The 15,781-nt window shown below is 39.7% G+C and overlaps 1 protein-coding gene across 1 annotated transcript in view; it reads right to left on the bottom strand.

The window, feature by feature from the left end:
* gabrr2a (gamma-aminobutyric acid type A receptor subunit rho2a) overlaps positions 1-15,781 on the bottom strand; it is a 67,011-nt gene that overhangs the window by 21,509 nt on the left and 29,721 nt on the right. Inside the window, exons 3-4 of the mRNA XM_079573521.1 lie at positions 3,912-3,979; positions 1,592-1,815 (exon numbers count right to left, since the gene is read on the bottom strand). Of these exons, the coding sequence (XP_079429647.1) occupies positions 1,592-1,815; positions 3,912-3,979 (292 nt within the window). The remainder of the gene's footprint in view (positions 1-1,591; positions 1,816-3,911; positions 3,980-15,781) is intronic.

Here is a 15,781-nt window from a genome sequence, read left to right as displayed (position 1 = left end):
GCATCAACACTGCCATTTTACTGACGCCACATGACATCTCTTCTATACTCAATCAGTCTGTCTTCTAAATCTAAAAGCAAATGAGGTTGTTTGTGCGACGACAATGGGGCTTTGCAACCAATTTCAATAGCAAAGCAGTATCAAACCTAGGTGGTAAAAGTGGCCCAGTGGGTTGAGTCTTCATCTACTGACTGCGGGGTAAGCTGTAAATGAACCCATAACATGAACAAAAGGCTAAATCCTCCAAACTCCTAATTCAAGCTTCTGAACTGTAATTACCAACTGCACCAGACAATTTACCCATAGGTCATTGAAATATGGTTCAAGTTCAGGGGACACTAGTTTCTATAGGGATAGATGTGCCCAATTAACTAAATCTGTATCAACGGTCTCAACGGTCACAACAAATCACTCTTGACCAAAGACACAATTAAGCCACCTTTCCATTGAACATGGTTCTTCGCACACACCATGATCTATGCACTCGCCTTGTCACGTATCTGCTCTACCCAGTACATGCTTGTGCTTCCACTACACTACACAACCGCAGTTGTTGTGGGCAGTGCCCTCACAGATGTGCTCGCTGTACAGAACATCATTAAAAGTTTTGTTATCCGCGATGAAAGCTAGTGTGGACCAATGGTGCCTTCTGGGTTGTGGAACCATTCAGAGGTGCCAATGCAAATACTCGAGGAAAGAAGCAGCTAAACTACGGGCTATGAAGGTAAGCAACAGGCTAATGTTTTGCTAACACAGCTTAAGTTGCGCTAACACCAGCTAAATCCCCTCTTAGAACAGCGGTATGATGTTGGGAAGTAATAAATCCGTATGATCTGCATGTTAATAGTGAGGGCTGTCCTCTCTCTCTCTCATTTGCCAATCAGCCAGCAGTGTCTGTTCACGTCACGTTTGCCTCGGTTCAGCCGTGACCAATGGCTTACACCAGATCAGATCGGTTTGGCACTGGCCTCGACAGTTGAAAAGCTCGCCCAACTGGGTTGACCAGGCAATGGCTCTGTAGTGTCTGCCCATGGAAAAGTGGTTTTACAGTATAAAATGGTTAAAGCAGGATTTGAACCATCAACTTTCTAGTTATGAGTAAGACTCTAACACCTGAACTGATGTCTCAAAAGGGAGCCATTTCAATCTGAATCGACATACTCACACATACTGTAAGGGGAAAATTATGCTAACTATGTATGTCATTAGCTCCGGTTGCAAGATTATGAGAAATCACTTTGCACCATGATGAATTTCCTTTTGAAAGAGCATTTACAAATTGCAATCTGCATAGGGAAATTTATTCAATCTATATATGTTATTTATAGTCCTGCTGAGGTTTCAGATTCGGAATATCTTTTTTCAGGGGAGTCTTGGGTCTTGTGTTTTTAGTGGTTGGGAAACACAAAAACGAGGAGAACAAACTCTATGTAGTAAAGCCATACCTGGCCAAAAATAATCAAAATCAGGACCTGACAGCTCAATTCAAAGAACAAAGAAAATCAACTAATAGAATTTCATCTGGTCAAAACAGGAGGATAAATCTTGAATAACTTGATAAAAATGAGCAAAGGGGAACAATGATCCATACCTTAAGCTGTAGAGCACGTGTCCATCGGGGAACACTCGCAGCATGATGTTGTCTGTGGTGGTGTCATGGATGAAGGAGCGTTTGGAGTGGACAAAGAAGACGTCGGGGACCCAGATCTTTTTGACCAAACGCCCGTCGAACGTCATGCTCTTGTTGGTGGAGCTGGAGAAGGACAGGCGCTCGTCCTTCCAGTAGTGTCTCAGGTACAGGGTCATGGTGAAGTCCTACAGCAGGCGGAAAGTGAGTGAATTACGCTTCAGACGTCATAATGCTTTTTCACGTAAACAGTAATTTGTGGCAAAGGAGCGAGAAACAGCGGCATCCTCTGCCAAATAAGCAATTGAAACACGAAACACAGTTAATCAGTGGTGAGAGAAGTTTTCGAGTTCAATCTGATTGAAAGGGGGTAATTTGAGCAACTGCCTTCCTGGGCTGTACAAAAAAGCGACTGTGATTGGGCCATATCAAAATCGTGATTGATTGGTGGCAAGAGGGGGAAGTTGAATCAGGTCTCCAATGGCCTTTCCAGTTGTGAAGAAAGATTAGAAAGATAATATCAAAATGGCTGTTTGGAAGATATGCAAGAGTATGTCCAATGTCAAGAAATGTGGAAAAATTGTAAAGGATTGGGGGGAAATGAAAAAAATGGCAACATACGGGTATGAAAATAGCGGAAAACACGAGAAAAATAGGGAAATGACTGGGGGAAAATATAGAGAAATTGTGGGTAGGGAAAAAATGGGGGGTTCAGGACAACAAAGAAATGTACATTTTCATGTTTGTCAGCATGGTTTTGCATATTTCTGATGATTTGCAAAAGTATAACTTCATCACTGTTATCGAGAAAGTCCCCAACAATATTGAGATATTCATTTTTGTCATCACCTGGCCCTATACCTTTTGATAAAGGCAGCGTTTATCAAATAAACTACAGACTTCATTTTCTTTTCCCACAAGTAAATACTGTGACTTACTTCAATACGTTTGCTCAGTGTGACATCACACATATTAAAAAGCTACTTCTGGGTCCAAACTGTTAGCGCTCCATTGACAAACAACAAACACAAATTGCAACTTTATCTGAATCTCCAGCTGAATCTCTACATTTCTCTATTTGAAATAAACCTTCATTGTGTGTGGGGAAAGAATGTGATCATTAATGTCAAAAAAGAATTAGTATTTAAGAAAATCCAGAGCCAATGCAATCTACTAAATCAGTTAAATCCCATTATATTGAATGGGGCTAAAGTTCCATTGGACCCAGAAGTGGAGCGATGACATCATCACTTACAGGAACAGGCCACCATTTCTCCATACTGAAATATGTTCTTACCTTAGCTTATACGAGTTGATGTGTACCTGTTTGGTCTTTGTGCATGCGCTCAGTCACGCAAAAAGACCAAAGCTGTTGTTAGCATTTAGCCTCTCCTCCTCTTCTCTATGGGGCCAAACGGGGGTGAAGTGAAAAGCGACGAAGCTCTTCCATGTTTTCCCCATTTAAATATGGTTACTTGAGTAGCTACACGATTCAATTAAACATGTCGATTTTCTAAGTGGATAAAAAAATAGCACTTAGGAGCACTTTGACATCCGTCCAAGCAGTCCTAAGGTGTTATTACGCCTCACAAAATAGTTCCCCTTTTTATCAGCTTTGTCGCTTCGGTCTTTTTGCGTGACTGAGTGCACGCACAAAGGCCAGACAGGTACGCATCAACTCGTCTAAGAACATATCTCAGTATTGAAAAACAGTGGCCTATTCCTTTAACAAACGTACAGTACAGTCAACTGATGTACAGTCAGTGTCAGATAAACAGACCTACAACGTATAGTATTTCTCTTTAACCCAGTAAAAAAATGGGTTCAATAGCCAGAGTGGTGCTTATGTAGTTATCAGATTTTATACCTCAGCCTCTGTGACTTGGATGTCTTTCAGGCTGACTTTTATTTGTTTGTCTTGAGTTGTTTTTGTGTCTGTATCCTGAATGAACCATAATCCCTTGATGACTGTGCCCACTTTGAGACTTTGTTATTTCATTGGGAAAATGCGAGTCCCAACCGAGCCGCCACATGCTCCATAAGTTCAATCTATACTGTATATCCAATTTTACTTTCATATCGCTGTCAAAAGCACACAGAGCTTGTTTTGAAGTGTGGCCTACAGCCTCTTGGCAAACTGCGTGTTATTCCTAGGAGCCTCTTGCTGCAGTTTATTGCGTGGCAGCAGGATTTTAGAGCATTGCCACAGTCTGATATATGTTTGCGCCGCGTCAAAAAATTCCGTTCAAACCCCAGGAGCCATTTGCTGGAACTGTTTTCTTACCATGTCGACTTCTGAGATGCTGTCTAAGCTCTCCACCTGCACATCCACTCCCACGGGGATCGCTGGGCCTGCCAAGCAAAAGGACAGTGTGAACAAAGGCGTGCCAACAGGGGCTGCTATTGAGATTCTGCGCCGCGCAATAGCTGGAAAGTAGACTTACAGAGGCTCTATTGTCATTCACAGAAAACAAGTGCACGCAAACAGGGATTTCAGTAAAGCATCGAGAAAAACATGTGCAGACTAAATACATATTTTGACGAAGGGAATCATTGATAATATTGCTTGTCTTTTTTTAATAGAGGGTATGCAGCATGGCAAAATAAGCCAAATGGGAGTCAATGTTGAGTCATGAGAGTTTGCTACTGTTTCTTTTTTAATGTGGGGCATTGAGGGTTCTGTTTAGAATCAAAATAGCCTACAGAGCAACCACCCCTCTGTTGCATGGCAATACCTCTGTAACATTCACAGTGTACATGACACTGTGCTGTTTTTTGTAATAATAAAGAGTGAGAAAGCAAACAGACATGAGCAGATGAACAGTAGCCTTGGTGGGACGATGCACCTGCCAACTGAAGCTGGCATAAAAAAACACTATGCACATGAAAGGAAACAGAAAATTATCTCACCAGTGCTTTTGTGTTCTTAGGAAACTCAAACAGCTGACTGTGTTTGTCGGCCAATCACAGGTTACCACCTTTTTCTCATGACCATTAACCAGTCACCTCCAGCCCTTCATGTATAAGCCGCTCTCATACCCTTCATCCTGCTCTTCCGCCACTGCCTTATCTCAAAATCCTCAAGCTGTGACCCTACCTTAAGCTCAATCTTGTCAGATGAGTGCTGCTGTGTGAGCGGTTGGTTTTTCGGTTGGTGGTGGGCGGGTTTCGTTTGGTGTTGATTTCGTTGACTAACATATTTCATTATAATTTCACTCAAAGTAGTTTTTTGATGACTAAAACTAAATTAAAAGTTGTTTATGAGACTAAAACTGTAAATAAAATCCACAGATATTTTTGTAGACTAAAATAGGACAAAATAAAAATGAACAGAAAAGGCTCAAATCCTCCAAACTTCCATTGATAGTTTAAAAGAGCCTCATATCATTTAGAGTCACTGTCAAAAGAGTAGTATGATTACTTAAAAGTATGATTATGCTAAATATTATACATGTAAAGATGACTCAATTAATCTTAGCTTATTCAACTTTGGGTTAATCAGTCCACAGAATATTTTGCTCGGAGTGCTGTGGAGCATCCAAGTGCTCTTTCGCAAATCAAAGTTGAATAGTTTAGGGCGGAGCACACAACATCAAGTGTGAAGGAAAAATGGAACAACACAAGCAACATCAAAACCCTATCCCTGCTGTGAAGTCTGGTGCAGGGAGAATCATGGTGTGGGGGAGACTTTGCTGCCTCGAGGCCTGGACAATGTGCTATCATCAATTCACAAGTTTATCAAGATATTTTGCAGAAAGACCTGAGACATTCCCAACAGCGTGGAATAACTAAGTGAACCATTGTATTAAATAGCTGGCTGACCCTTCTTTTATAGCAAAAACTGCTTTCCTGTAGTTCCAGATTAGACGCTCACAATGAATCTTGGACCATCTTTACAAAACTGCTGCAGTTCAGCGAGATTCCTGGGTTCACTTACTTTTTCCTCCCTGTCCTGTGAATGTTATAGCCATTAAAAACATCATGTAATTGTTTGGGTGGTATTAGTTTAAGCAGACACTGTTTATTCATTCGCATGATTTTGATGAAGATCAGACCACATTTAGTGACCAATTTAGGCAGAAATGTGAGAAATTCCATTCCAAAGATTTTGAGTATTATAAGTGCACACAATCCACAATCGTAACCAAAACACCTGCTTATTTTATAGAAAAAGATCAAATAGAACAGTCTGAGTGAGTGTTTTGGCCTTTGAGGAGCCTCAATCCCACCTCACAAACAAGCCGACCCCCTTGTCTCCCTCAGTTTTGGTTGTGACAATTACATTTTCAAACAAACAGTAGCATTAGCCTTGATTTCATGTACAATATAACAAAAGTACAAACAAATCGCTGAACAAATCGTTTCATAATAAAGCTTTCTGTCTCCGAGCTGCCTCCATAGCTCCACTTAACCCAGTTCTCTATGTTTTGCGTTTGCCTACAGGCAAGTCTGACACCTTCTGTCCACAGCTTAAACTAATGAATGCAAATGCTGCGGGTTTATACATTTGAATCTGCAGATAGTTCGCTAAACCACAATGACAATTGCAATAAAAAGCCCCAACAGATAATCACAGCTTTTAAACTTTTTATTAGGTTATAAATGTCCATCCGGCAATGGCAGCGCTGGATGGGAATAAGCTACTGTGGCAGCTACGCCAAGAGATACAAAAGTTATTTTATTGTCATCTATGCAAGGAACCAACTCACCACAGAAAACAGATATTTTACCATTTGTTTCTTGTAGAGTATTGAATGTCAACCATGAGTGTTACCCAGTTGCGTAATCTTTGAATTCGTGATTTTCACCTACCAAAAGGATTGATAAAAGCAAACACTGTAGGGGGCAATACAATACAGAGTACAATTTATTCAAGAATCTACAATTGGGAACCACAATTCATTTACAATTCAACATTCAATTCATTCAAGTTTGGCCATCTCTGGGGGACATTCTTTCACTTTTGTTGACACTAATTGTTTTCACCACTTAGACCGAGCGAGGCGGATGTAAATTCACAACTGAGAAGTCGGCAAAACAATTTACAGCTCATCTGTCTGAAGGTAACTGCAGTCGGAGATTTCCGTCTCCTAAGTCAAAACAATCAGTAGTTTGCAGAAAAATAAACTGCCGCAGGTTAAAAAGGAATATGATTTATAAATTGTCTGGGCTGAGAGATGGAACGAAATGAATATTAGCTTTGCACTAAAAACTTCTCGTCTCAGGAATGGAAAATCAATTTGGACACCTTAATGATTTTCCTATACCCAAAAGAAAACAGACAGATCATTTGGCATATTGTGTGCCTCATGAGCGGAACTATAAAAAGATTCACAGAGAAAGTGCTTAAGAAATCTTAATAACTTTGCACGAATATATTTCCTTCATATCGGAGAAATGAATCTTGCAAAATCTTCAAGAACAATCGTTTAATATTACCCAGGTGAACACGGTATGCGGCTTCTTTTTATCGCTAGCTCCATTTCTGTTCTCCATAACCACATCTATTATTAACCAAATGCCAACAAGAATCTCCGATACAACAGGAAGCTGACAACTTTTCTATTATGCATCAAGTGGTTACGATAAGATATTCCATTACATGTAAACAAATTCACAAAACAAGCCACTGCGTTGTCTCCAGGGAGCGAGTGATCCTCAAATATTCAAGTCGACTCACACTCAAGAGAATGAAATAATGTTTAAAGATTTATACTAGTTAATGGGATCATTACATTTCTTCAGTTTGAACTCTTATTAACATTTGCCCCAGTTTTTTTCAGTATTCCAGAAGCTGGCAGCTGTCTCCCTTTAAGCGCTGCGTATGAGTCGGCTCCCAACACATGACGCATCACATTTAGTCAACAGGAAGTGGATGCATTGACCCAAAAAGTAATCTCATATTTGTCTGTGCGCCATACTTTGTACACAAACACAAAAGCCAAGCCAGAAACTCCAGCTATAGCTTTCATCTCACAGGGAAGTTTGATGAGTTATTTTTGGCAAAGATCGAGCAGAACATTCTGACTATTGAGTATCACGTCTTATTTCAAGCAGGATGTATTAGGAAGAAAGTGAATTGTTCTTGTATAGCGCTTTAAGACTTGGAAGCACCGGAGGGAAACGGGTCCCGAGAGCGAACCCCTGGCCTTTCTGTGTGCAGTTTGCAGATTGGGTAGAGCAGCCAAAAATCTCTACTCAAGAAAGAGTAATGTTACTTGAGTAAAGAACTGAGTAACTTGTTTGAGTGCAAAAGTCTGATTTATGTGATTTATGATTCAATTGTCACATAAATCATGATAAACAAAACAAATACCGTACAAATATATTAAAAATATGAAAAAAAATGAGGCACTCAAGTAAGAGTAAAGATACTTCATTATAATATTACTCAAGTAGTAAAAAGTACTCAACGAGACAACTACTCCAGTTACAGTACAGTTTTTTTGATTGATTGATTGATTTGATTGATTTGAGTCATTATATTTACATTATTTACATTATTTACATTACTTTACAGAACAGAAAAACTCAAAGGGAGTAGGCCGAAGCAAGAAAGCTTATAGGTGCCTACCCCGAATTCAAGATTAGTTTTACTTTCCAGCTGCAGTCCCCAATGGGGTGATAATAATAGTGTTACAACACACATTACAACACATTATTACTTAGGTTGTTATTGTTATTATTGTTTTCATGTTTCTTTCCCATTCACGAAATACCATAACCAGTCATTACTTATAAAACCCTGTCACCATTCTATTGATTTACATCATTCTTTCAAGTATTGCATTTCTTATATTTTTTTATGATATACATATATGTGTGCATACATACATAGACATATATACACACACACATATACATACATACATCACTGATGCCTTGTATTTTTCTATTTTCACCATCACCTTAACAATGATGATGATGATTGCATTTTCCAAAATATCATGTTTCTTCTTGCTGTCATTCCCATTACCACATTGCCATTGCAATAGTGGTTTATCTACTTATTTATTTGTTATTATAATTATTATCATTATTACTTTAACTTGTTTTAGTGGTTTTTGATTGTTTGCCTTATTTTGTGAGGTGCATTAAAAAGCCAGGGTGTAATGTGGCCCGTTGGTTGAGGGCAGTAGCCCCCCATCAGCGTGCTCCCACCCAGCTGCCCTAACCAGGTTGTTGGTGTGAGCAGTTTAGTAACCTAAGTAACCTGTGCTAGTGCTTTAAAAGACAAGGTTAATGGACCTGTTGAAACGGGGGGAGCCCTCCAGCTGGTCCATCTCTCGCCTGCCCTAATAATATGTTGTTAAATGATGGTCCGTGGCAATGAGCAATAACAGCATTAGGTTTTCTTTCGCAAGTTTCATTCAAAGTTGTGACTGAGTCCTACCCGCTTCTGGATTTCTCTTTCCACCAACAACATGTACAATAAGGTCCCCTCTGGAGCCTGGACTCCTCTAAAAATAAAAGTCTGAATATCAAGGGGACTGAAACTCATGACTGCATTGTGGTATACATTTATTTTACATTTATTTTGTCCTAATAGTGTTCTGTCTACAGCATTCGGTTGATGCACATTTTCAAAAACGTTGTTATTTGGTTTATCACGATCAGAAGAAGCAACATGCTAACAGGCAAAGCTAAGTGTGGGCTAGCTCCACTTTAGCAGTGTTTACAGACAAATTTGAGTGGGGAAAAAGAACATGCCAGGACAACTGCAGTGACGCTTATGGCCTCTAGGGGCAAAAGCTACTTAGTTCTGCTTTAAGGTGAACGGTTTGTACCGGCTCTCCATTGTAAAACATCTTTATTTTAGTCATTTTTACCCAGAACTCCCCTGAACAAACTCAAGAATCAGCCCAACAATGGAGCAGGCAACACAAGTGAAAGCTTTTTTCACTAAAGTGAAAGCTAAATGCACTAAGAAATATTTGTCAGCTGCAGCCTCTTTTTATTAGTTGTGGTGCATGTTTTTCAAAGTGTAAATACCAGTCCCATTGATTTTTTGAATCAATCAATTATCTGCGTTCCTTTACTAGAATTTTAGAGACAGTCCATTGAACGGCTCTTTGAAATTAAACGATCCCGAAGACTCAGCTCCCAGTAAAGAGCCGTAACTACTGAAGATATCACATGACCCGAATCTTATTTTTCATTTCACTCCTAACTTATTTGTAGAAAAGCCTGTACCAATAAATTAGGAGTATTAGGAGTTATTTAACCCCCATATAACATATTATAAACCCAACTATTTGTAAAAGCCAAACAACAACAACAACAACAACAACAACAACAACAACAACAACAACAACAACAACAACAACAACAAAGCAGACTGCAGGCTGCTATCTTCACAAGAGATAATAATGCCTGTGCCACCAGTCTGCTGAGGGTCATCTCTGATCCTGATAGAAAGCAGTCAGTATATGCAGTGAATCACAACGTTAGGCTTGTTCAATATCTTCTCCATAAAACCATTTGTTTGTAACTTCATTTATATTACCACTTCAGACATGACCTTTGCCCTCTACATAAACACAGGGGCATTAGATAAGCCTTTCAAGTATATCACCGCTCATCAGAACGCTTGAGCGGAGGCCGCAAAGATTTAGAGACGATTCGCAGCACTTTGCATCACTTATGTATACAGTGGTAATCCAGAGAGATTAGCAGAGACGCTAAAAGGTAGATTAAAGTGACCAAAGCCATTCAGATGTGGGCCCGGTCCAGAAGCGCTGTCAGGGATTATAATGTTTGAACAATGGCATTCATATTTGTCACTTTAGGCATTATAAAGCATGCTCTCTTTGACCCTAGGGCACTATGAACTTGCACTGTTAGGTCAATGCAAATTGATCCAGTCAGTGGCAAACGTAGAATCTACTTTTTGAAGTTCCTGCGGATTTCATTAGGCCACTGTGTCCAAATTTAATTTATGCGTAATGACTCATTCTCAAATGGAGGGTCGCTGAAAGGTTGAATATATCAGTTATGGCTTATTCTAGGAAAGAGTTATTTTTGCATTTTCTTTTTCCATAGTTGAAAGTCCGCCTTCTTCAATTGGGGGACTGTGGAGTCCCCCAGGGGTCAATATTGGGACCCCTCTTATTCAACTTGTACATGCTTCCATTGGGGTCAGCTGAAAACAGTTCTATTTCCCCATGCATATGACTGAACGTATTTTATCTGCACTCTTGCCTTTTACTGTAATTGATTGAATTTTATGTTGATGTTTTTATTGATTTTATCTGTTTTCTTGTAATTTTCTTTTCAACTGTGAAGCACTTTGAATTGCCTTTTGTATGAATTGTGCTCTACATATAAACATGCCTAGCCTTCAGTTGCTTGAATGATGTGCACTACATATATGCAGACACTTTTTTTTTAAGTTTGTTTGACCCTATACTACTGTAAATTAACTCAAGACGAAATTTCCATATAAAAAATTCGCCCGACAAATTGTTATTTAATGTAATAAGGCAAAGAAAGTAATACAATATGTGAAATCAAGGAGATGCCTTGTTTTCCTTGGAGAAAACACTGAATCTGCCAGAATAATTGTGTTTACTATGTTGTTGCTTGTCAGAGATTTGTCCCAGGGGCTGCCTTTTCTTAACATTCTTAATACAGCTTTCTCTCATTATGTGTTAACAGGATTGCACTTTATTATTTTGCTCATTATGACCAAGCACACTGCAATTTGTGCATTTAAATTGATGCGCTCACTCAGTTCTGTATGCAACCCCAAATTACAAAAAGTCAGTGCAAACATTTGGACTGTTCAAAGACTGACTGCTTTCAAGATGACGCCGCTTATTGATTTCTTTCAAACGCGAAAAGACTTTCTGAAAAAGTAGGGCATTCAAGAAAGTTTCCCCTGCCCGCTTCCGTCATCGTTCTTCACTGCCTTTGTTATAGCAGATGCCTATAGGAGAGCTGGCGCTTAGATGTTGAAGGATACTGCGGAGAGGAGCCACGGGGAGGGAGCAACACTGTGAGTAAACATCGAGATAGAAGCTTCAAAATGGCAGGGGTTGAGCCTCGTCTCTCTGTGTGGGCCATGGCGGCCGGCTCCACACTGGTTTTGCCTGTGCTTAAACTTCTATCTATTGCAACAGTGAATTAGATTGGAGTGGGCTTGCACAACATGCCTTGACTTCATGCACAGGATGTTGTATTTCAGCGTTGTAGCCTGCAGTTAATTGTGAATGGTTGTATAAACTGTGTGCCAGCGATTGCATTTTGAGTCATTCGCCATATAGTTCCGACAAAAGATTTTCCAACAGAGGAAGTTAAAGCTCTTTACATCGAAGGTCTAATTCAATTCCCCTACTTTCAGTCCTTGAGGCACACACTATGCCATCCAATTTACAAATTACTTTAGAGAAAGCCATATCACAATTGAAAGCAATATCAGGCAACATTTGCTTTTGTATTCTGTGCATCCACTTCCTGGTTCAATGTCATATATTTCATTAAGTAATTGCGGAACAAAATGTTTTGAGCTTTTGAGAACATGAGACTGAGGGAAAATGCAGGATTGCGTAAGCTGAATGGATCAAGGATATTTGGTTAAACATATTATGGCGTGGCTGGGAAGAAGTCAGGTTAGACAGGAGGAGTTTTTGGTCCAGAAGGAGAGTGCAGCTGTCGATACAAGGTGGATTAGATGGATCACAGACGCCCTCTGTGAAAAAGGATGATGCGTTAGATGAGCCTCACTGCAGTCTGAGGGAGACGTATTTGTTCATTGGAAAATTGAACTGTGATTACTTCTTAACACTGGGCTTAAGATGGGAAAAAAAAGCTTGTTCAGCCTTGTTTGACCTGGATTTGATTGATCAGCAAACACTGATTTTTAGAAGCAGGCCAAACCAATGAGCTGCTTGTTTAAGGTTGTTGGAGGAAGTAATGCCATACTTCAGTATGCTGTATGGACGCCAATCTGCAGAATGCAATTAGTTATTTTTGGATGTGACCTGCTCTCTTAATGTGTGGTGAAAGTGGCCAAGACAAATTTCCCTCGGGATGTATAAACACAGCACCGAATTAGCAGAATTACAGCATTAACAAGGGGGAAATAATCAACGTCTTAATTGGTTTGAGGAAAGAAACTGACCTGATTTTAGAAGCGAAGGTGATGTTTCACTTTTCCCTGTGAAAGTCTATTTGACATTCTGGAATAAATGGTTTGCCGATAAGAGAACTTTCTGCAGTGCACTTTTAAACACACTTTAAAGGTGAAAGTCTTCAGCTTATGACAAAATGGAGTCCATTGCCAGCTGCAAGTGATGCAAGTGAAATCAATACAGAGACAGATTTAACTGAGAACTCGGATCGAAAAGGAAGGTTACAATTATACTCAGTGGATCCAAGGGACATGTGTTGGTGGGAAAAGAGGGCTCGATCGTCTGCCTGGTGCAACAACAGCATTGCTCAAGACGAAGGTGGAATATTGCAAACTCCATTCCACATGAACGTGGAAAAAAAAGTATTTGGTCAGTTCCCCATAGACTTTCTATTGGATTTTAGCCAAATACTTTTTTAACCAACTGTATACTGCACATTTCGTACACAAGGCAATTCAATGCTCCTGATAGCCCAACACTGCGCCAGTATGAAGGTGAAGATGAGTGATGCAACATTCATGATGACCGGCTCTTTTGATCAGCTCTTTAAAGCAGAACTATGTAACTTTTTTTTACCATAATAAATTCTTTCCGTAGTCCCTCTGAGGGTAATACGTGTTAATGGGCTGTTTAGGGGGTCTTTCATCTCCCCATGGTGTCTCTGGGCAGAAAACCACACTTGCATTTCCCTGCCTCCGACCCGGCAGCCCAATACACACTAATGAAAAACATCTCGCTGCTCTCTGATGTCTATACAATCAGTTTTGGCTTGCCTTTCTTTATGGTTTATGACATGGCGGACAGGTAAGTCCTGACTGTATTCTGTCTGCAGATTTCAGTTTGCTGATGAACATTTTGCAAAACGTTGTTATTTGGTTTATCACGATCAGAAGAAGCTAACATGCTAGCGGGCAAAGCGAACAGTGAGCTAGCGCCACTTTACAGTATTTACAGTATTTACAGTTTGAGCGGGGAAAAAAACTGCAACATGCTCTGCAACAGCTGCAGTGGCGCTTGTGGCCTCTAGGGGCATAAGTTACTTAGTTCTGCTTTAAGGTGAACGGTTTGAGCCGGATCTCAATTGTGAAAACAGACAAATCTTTATTTCAGTCACTTTTAGCCAGAACTCCCCTGAACAAACTCAGGAATCAGCCCAACAATGGAGCAGGCAACAAAAGTGAAAGCTTTTTGCACTGAAGTGAAAGCTAAATGCGCTAAGAAATATTTGTCAGACAGCTGCAGCCTCTTTTTATTAGTTGTGGCACATGTTTTTCAAAGTGTATATACCAGTCCCATTGTAATTTCAGATTTTTTTGACTCAACAAAGTGTGCCTGTTATCGATCGTGTCTAAGATATTGTGAGTTATTTGGGCGGCTTTACTAGAAATAAAAAAAGAAGAAGAGCCAGTCTATTGAACGGCTCTTCGTCTAACTCTGCGTTTAGAAACAGCCCTGAATCTTATTTTTCCTTTCGCTCCTGACTTATTCGTATTAAAGCCTATACCAACAAATTAGGAGCGCAATAAAAAAAAATGCTTCAAAAGACACTCATGGTACGTAAACCACTGTTTGAGAACCCCTGATAAATGTTTTTGTATATACATTTGTAAAGTAATGAGCTGTAAAACAACAAGGCATAATCTCCTATTTACTAGAGTGAATGCTGAATGGCCTCATATGACCCCTTGAATTACTATGGGCCTTGAATGGTAGATACAATTAAACAGCAGTAATTATAATATGCTGCAAACGGCTCATTCAGAGGAGAACAGTCACCATCTCAGTCCACCGCTCGAGGCTTTCTGGGAACATTAGCTGAATACAGATAGCGACGGCACAATCGTGAGCAGGTCTCTCATTAGCACAAGTGCATTTGAGACATTTCGGTGTTAGTGAAAGCAGAAGATTGCCACTTTGCCCGATTTGATGCGGCTGTCAATGATGTTGGCAATTCTGTAACATCTCGGTGCGTGCTAATTGGTTACGATCAGAAGCGGGAGAAGCACTTATGATTTGTGGTTAAGCACAAATACTGTTACTGCAAGTACCATCGCTGACAAAAATATCACACGAGCAAATGTTCGATAAGAAGAGTTTTTTGTGTGTGCATTATGTAGGATTAAAGAAACAGAGAAACAGGCCATGTGTTGTGTGGTGTCATATCTATTACTGTCATATTCTCCTTCAGAAAAGAAGCGCTCATTGACTTTTACAGTTTCATATTCCTAAAAGTGCTTGTTCAGAATTTGTCCTCCCGTTTCCTACTTTATTTATTATACTTCGATCACAATGACTAATACTTAACCACTAGGTTCCAAAAGACTGTGTTGTAAGTGAGTGAGTGAGTGAGCGAGCATCACTTTTATTTACAGTACCTTGATACATTGTACCTATCTAAATTTAGTAAGGTGCTCTGTAACAATCTGTAATAACTTGTACCTATGGGTTAGATACACAGTGGAATAACTTGTATTAGTACTTTGTAGGTACATAATGTAATAGGACATGAGACCCTTAGGGTTAGGGATAAAGGTTAGGGGTAGAGTTATGTCTTGTTACATCATGTACCCACAAACTACTTATACATATTATTGCATTGTGTATCCAACCCAAAGGTACAAGTTATTACACATTATTACAGAGCACATTATATTGTACTAAATTTGATTAGGTACAATGTATCAAGGGTACTGTAAGTAAGTAAGTAAGTTAGTTAGTTACTTAGTTAGTTGGTTAGTAAGTGCTTTATTTGTCATTGTACAACCGGACAATGAAATTGTGTTCAGGTGTTAGTCCTGAGCCGCTGTGACTGAGCTGTGCCGCGTCTGTGGACCAACCTGACCAGCATGTTTTTTGGAGGCAGGAGAAACCGTAGCACCTGAAATAAACCTGCTGGCTGCTTTCAGTTTTATTCTCCTTTTGTACTTTTCAAAGAAGAAATACTCAATGCCAAACTAATAAAAGGTTTGTTTGAAGCTCTTGGAAATTCTTGTGCTTTCTTTCCTTATCCTTGGAGAAATGT

This window comes from Gobius niger (assembly GCF_951799975.1).
Source record: "Gobius niger genome assembly, chromosome: 16".
NCBI lineage: Eukaryota > Metazoa > Chordata > Actinopteri > Gobiiformes > Gobiidae > Gobius > Gobius niger.
This window is presented reverse-complemented; position numbering and strand designations above follow the sequence as displayed.